Raw genomic sequence first — 5,476 nt, forward strand, 5'->3', positions numbered from 1 at the left:
AGAAGGTCTATTGCTTTTAACAAGATTAGTATTATCCCACTTTAATACAAATATGTCAGGAGTACATAAACACAAGTACACCTGAAACAAACCAGTGTTTAAATTTTTATTTCACACCATGCAAGGTCAATTGTAACACATTAAAAAGTGACAATAGCTATACGCTGCAATTTTACATTTATACATTAGAAATGTCCATTTTCAAAAGCTGAACATAATTACTATATTGTCATAACAGCTAAGCTTCAAATCAACTGTTTATACAGGTAAAGTTTACTATAAAAAAAACAATGACTTTATATCTGTCCACATTCTTTGATACTAATTCTTCGACTAACAGACCCTTTAGGAGAACCAAATGATTCAATCTTTTTCACAGTATCCATGCCATCCTTAACAAACCCAAATACTACATGCTTAAAGTCCAAATGCTCTGCTTTTTTCAATGTTATAAAAAATTGAGAATTATTGGTATCGCGGCCTCGATTAGCCATTGATAGGAAGCCAGGACCAGTATGTTTCACGTTAAAATTTTCATCTTCAAATTTATCACCATAAATGGACCGTCCTCCTGTTCCATCATGTTTGGTGATATCTCCACCCTGAAAAAAATTATTATTAATAGGGATCCTGAGTAAAATATTACAATGCACACAGACTAACTAACCACTACGGATAAGTCCTAATCATCCAGATTGCGAGAAAATGTGGTATGAACACTAAGTAATACCCATTTTTGAAAGAAGACAAAAATGACAGGTCTTTTTCCCACCCTCAATTTATAGCAGGTTTAAAGTTATTAGAAATTTCAACTATTTTAAGCTGAAAATTTTTTGTGGGGGTAGGATATATTGAGATGGTAAGACCAACTAATGTGTGGAAAAGCTAAAGAAATCTAAGAAAATTATAGGTGAAGAGAAACACTCAAATTTCCCTATTAGTGTAGTACACTTTTCTAGACTTCAATTGTGATACACAGTCAATACTTACTTGGCAAACGAAATCTGGAATTACTCTGTGAAAAATGGAGTTCTTGAAACCAAAACCCTTCTCTCCAGTACATAGTGCTCTGAAGTTCTCAGCAGTTTGAGGAACAATGTTTGAAAATAATTCCATGGTTATACGTCCTAGAGGTTCATCATCTGCACAAACATCAAAAAACACCACAGGATTTGTCTCCTTTGATAATTCTGCTGTCAGTGATACCTGTCCTTTCTGGAGTTTTAATAAATTTTGTTGACATTCTTCAAATTTTCTCTTAAAACAATCAGCCATTTCTTTAGTTTTAAATCTCACTGCAAGCTGTTCCACTTTGGCTTCTCCATCTATTAAACAACAAAACAACACAGTTATCTCAATATCAAAATGTTATAATATTGTTATGGATTTTAGGAAAATCCAAAAAGTGAAAAGTAGCATTTACCAGCATAATCCGAGGCAGTCCAAACTAAAGCATTGTTCGAAACATTTAAGGGTTTTAATTCCATTGTTTTGGTAATAACATGATTTGCACACACTTTAAAGACTTGGTCTCTTCTCATTAGGATCCGATAATAATTCTTCAGTGTATGCCAAAGAATTTTAATATCTCCAACACCACGCTCCTTCCACTGATTGACATCTCGATCCCATCTATAAAGTTTGGCTCTCTCTTTAAATAAAATTTCCTCATCTTCTTCTCCAGATTTTACTTCTACCTATGATAGATGAAAAATAAGATGCTGCTCAAAACAAATTCCTTAAAATACTGTCTTTGTTAATGACATTAACAAAACATGAACTGTGCTATAAAAACAAATGGTAATATCCTAAGGCTAAGAATACGTCTGGCTTGGATTACACAGTGTAGACCTGACTTGTTATTAAATCATTTTTGCTTATGTAGTATTCTTCCTCCTTTTGAAAATTAAATACATTCTATTATAAGACAGAAATGGTTTCAAAAAGTTCTTCAAGAGAAATATTTACTATTTGAAGTTGAAAACTGAAAATAATTTGTCTAAAACAACATTCTTGTACAGAAAATGTAGAGTTTATTTTTACTGATAGGACTTTAGCAAGTATGAGATTAGATATATTTGCCCCCAGAATTATGTTATGAAAACAAACATATGAAAAAAATTAGCTCTTCCCAATAATTTTATATGTAATATACCAAACAACATTTATATATAAATTTTAACAAAAATGATAATTTATACTTAAAGGCTTAACTTCTAATTAAGAGCTTCCATTTGAAACTGTAAATATTTTGAAAGAAATGCAAACAAAGCCAGCCCTGCAAAATCAAGTTTGAAACCTAAAATATGTTATTACTAAGATTTTCATCCTTTAATAGTTACCTCTGGTAATGACACTATTGGTTCAAAGTGGATATCTTCATTATAAACTACTTCTTCATCACTACCGTCTTCTTCTTCACCAACTTTATTGGTTGACTGTGTTCCAAACACAGTTGCTCCAGTATTTGCCCACTGGAAATTTTTATCTGATGAATAAATCAGGATATTGAAACAGTAGTATCTATTTGTATTAGTTTTAATCCTCTGGTTAAATTATTTAATCAATGCATCAAATTAACAATGATGTGCCATATACTTGTAGTTTAAAAAAATGCCCCCATTTTTAAATTATATTATTTGAAATTATATTATTCTGTCAAGGGCAAGTTATATAGTGAGTTCATAGTACATTTAGTACTATTTATGCTTGCAGATACAAAGATAAGATCATTTAACCATTTTGTAAACTTCATGATATTAACAACATAATAACTTTCAGTAATGAAGCAGGTTCTTAAAAAAGTACAAACCTAGCTAGCCCTAACCGGTTTGGTTCAGTGGATAGCGCGTCAACCTGCGGACTGAAAGGTCCCAGGCTCGATTCCAGTCAAGGGCATGTACCTTGGTTGCGAGCACGTCCCCAGTAGGAAATGTGCAGGAGGCAACTGATCGATGTTTCTCTCATCGATGTTTCTAACTCTCTATTCCTCTCCCTTCCTCTCTGTAAAAAAATCAATAAAATATATATTTTTTTTAAAAAGGTACAAACCTTGGAATTCTCAAAACTCAATTCCAAAGGTAGTTTATTTCATAAAACATTTTATCACATGAGAAAAATAGTTCTGAAGCTAAAATGTCCTCAAAGAGGCCAAATGTGCTACTTTAAAATTAGCCAAAGCAGTCTAAACATATGTTTATAACTTCTCTATTTCACAACTTCCTCCTGAAGTAACTACTGTTGGCGCACAGATTTCTTCAGGCCTTGGGAAAAGCTCACTGACTCCAACTGTCCTCAATGGATACTAGACTGTGAGGGGTGAAAAGGATTACCATTCCCATGCAGAAGAACAAAGACTGTTTCTCTCTCTCATACCTTGCAGGTGAAAACTAAAAGTTTCTTCATCATGATCTCAACTGAGATGACCCAGCCTTCTAAAACATTCCCCACCACCCCAAAGGAAAGAAACCCCTCTTAATTTGTCACCACTTGATGAATCATTGACTTAAGAAAATACTGTATCTGGTGCTAAAAAGTCATAAAGTAGCAAAAATGTATCAGATCACTTCAAATACCCTTGGAAGGTGTGGCAAAAATTTTCAAAATTCCTCTAAAGCAGTGGTTCTTAACACTGGGTGAATATTACAACTACATCAAGAACTTTTGTAAAACAGCAATGCCTGATGTACCATTCACAAGGAGGCCAATACAACTATAAGGTAGTTTGTTTTTTTAAAAGCTCCCAGGAAATTCTATTAGGAATCTATGAGCTGAAAACCACTGTTCCTCTTGGGATCAGGAAGAATAATCCATACAGTAAAAGTATAACAATAAACATGTCAATAATTAATATCAATATCATGGTAACAGTACCAAGGAGATTTCCACTATGAAAACACTACAAAACCTAAAGAAAATATGATAGCCATAACCAGTTTGGCTCAGTGGAAAGAGCATCGGCCTGTGGACTGAAGGGTCCCAGGTTCGATTCCAGTCAAGGGCATGTACCTTGGTTGTGGGCACATCCCCAGTAGGGGGTTTGCAGGAGGCAAACTGATCGATGTTTCTCTCTCATCGATATTTCTAACTCTCTATCCCTCTTCCTTCCTCTCTGTAAAAAAAAAATCAATAAAATATATTTAAAAAAATAAAATAAAATAAAGAAAATATGATAAAGTGGCAATCATTGGCAAAGGAAGACCTAAATACAAAATAGGTGTTCCTTACTATTCTCTTAGTTCCCATATTAAATACTATACAACAGAACTGTGTGAACAGGACTTTCAGAAGAAAAGTAATAGGAAAAAAGGACCAAAATTAAAAGAGACAAAAGAAGTGAACAATAAAAAATGAACCAAAAAGTAATCACCATAGAAATAGAATGAGAAAAGAAAATGAAAAGTGTTTAAATGAAGAAGGTCCACACAATACCAAGAACAAGTTTCAAAAAGACACCTACAGTCTACTGACATCTATAACCTCTTTGAAAAAAATTTAAGTCCTATAAGCTCTTATTAAAAGAGAAAAGCAAGACTGAAATTCTAAATTAAGAAATTGACAGGGGATTTAGTTTCAAGCACTATTTCCTGCTTGTCAGTCAATCTAATTAAAGAAAGCATTAAACACACAAGAAAAGTAACAATAATTTAAAGAAAACTAATGGCAAAATCTGAAGATGGAATAAAAAATACACACACACACAAAAAGAACAAAGTAGAAGGGATCTTAATACCAGATACCAAGTTATACTACAGAGCCACTGTTCTCAAAACGGCCTGATACTGGCACAAGAACAGACATACAGACCAATGGAATAGAATAAAGAACCAAGAAATCGACCCAAACCGCTATGCTCAATTAATATTTGACAAAAGAGGCAAGAGCATACAATGGAATCAAGATAGTCTCTTCAATAAATGGTGCTGGGAAAATTGGACAGATACATGCAAAAAAATGAAACTAGACCACCAACTTACACCATACACAAAAATAAACTTAAGATGGATAAAGTACTTAAATGTACGACGGGAAACCATAAAAATACTAGAGGAATCCAAAGGCAACAAAATCTCAGATATATGCCCAAGCAGTTTCTTCACCAATACAGCTCCTAGGGCAGTGGTCCGCAAACTGCGGTTCGCGAGCCACATGTGGCTCTTTGGCCCTTTGAGTGTGGCGCTTCCACAAAATACCACGTGTGTGGGCACGCATGTACAGTGCGATTGAAACTTCGTGGCCCATGCGCAGAAGTCGGTATTTTGTGGAAGAGCCACACTCAAGGGGCCAAAGAACCGCATATGGCTCGTGAGCCGCAGTTTGCTGCCCACTGTCTAGGGCAGTGATGGCGAACCAATGACACATGTGTCACCTACTCATTTTTTTGGTTGATTTTTTTTTGTTTAATAGCAATTAAATATATAAAATAAATATCAAAAATAGAAGTCTTTGTTTTACTATGGTTGCAAATATCAAAAAA

General features: G+C 34.1%; 1 protein-coding gene across 2 annotated transcripts in view; it reads right to left on the reverse strand.

Moving 5' to 3' along the window:
• Positions 1-92: 92 nt before the first annotated feature.
• The window catches only part of RANBP2 (RAN binding protein 2), a 100,489-nt gene continuing 95,105 nt past the window's right edge, over positions 93-5,476 (reverse strand). Inside the window, exons 26-29 of one of the 2 annotated variants that reach the window (XM_006763884.2) lie at positions 2,343-2,488; positions 1,424-1,697; positions 991-1,325; positions 93-602 (exon numbers count right to left, since the gene is read on the reverse strand). In XM_006763884.2, the coding sequence (XP_006763947.1) occupies positions 297-602; positions 991-1,325; positions 1,424-1,697; positions 2,343-2,488 (1,061 nt within the window). In that variant the 3' untranslated portion in view covers positions 93-296. Of the gene's footprint in view, positions 603-990; positions 1,326-1,423; positions 1,698-2,342; positions 2,489-5,476 lie in introns of those variants that run through there. The other variant, XM_015564005.1, reaches the window with a different exon arrangement.

Source organism: Myotis davidii, unplaced genomic scaffold (genome assembly GCF_000327345.1).
Source record: "Myotis davidii unplaced genomic scaffold, ASM32734v1 scaffold979, whole genome shotgun sequence".
NCBI classification, from domain to species: Eukaryota; Metazoa; Chordata; class Mammalia; order Chiroptera; family Vespertilionidae; genus Myotis; species Myotis davidii.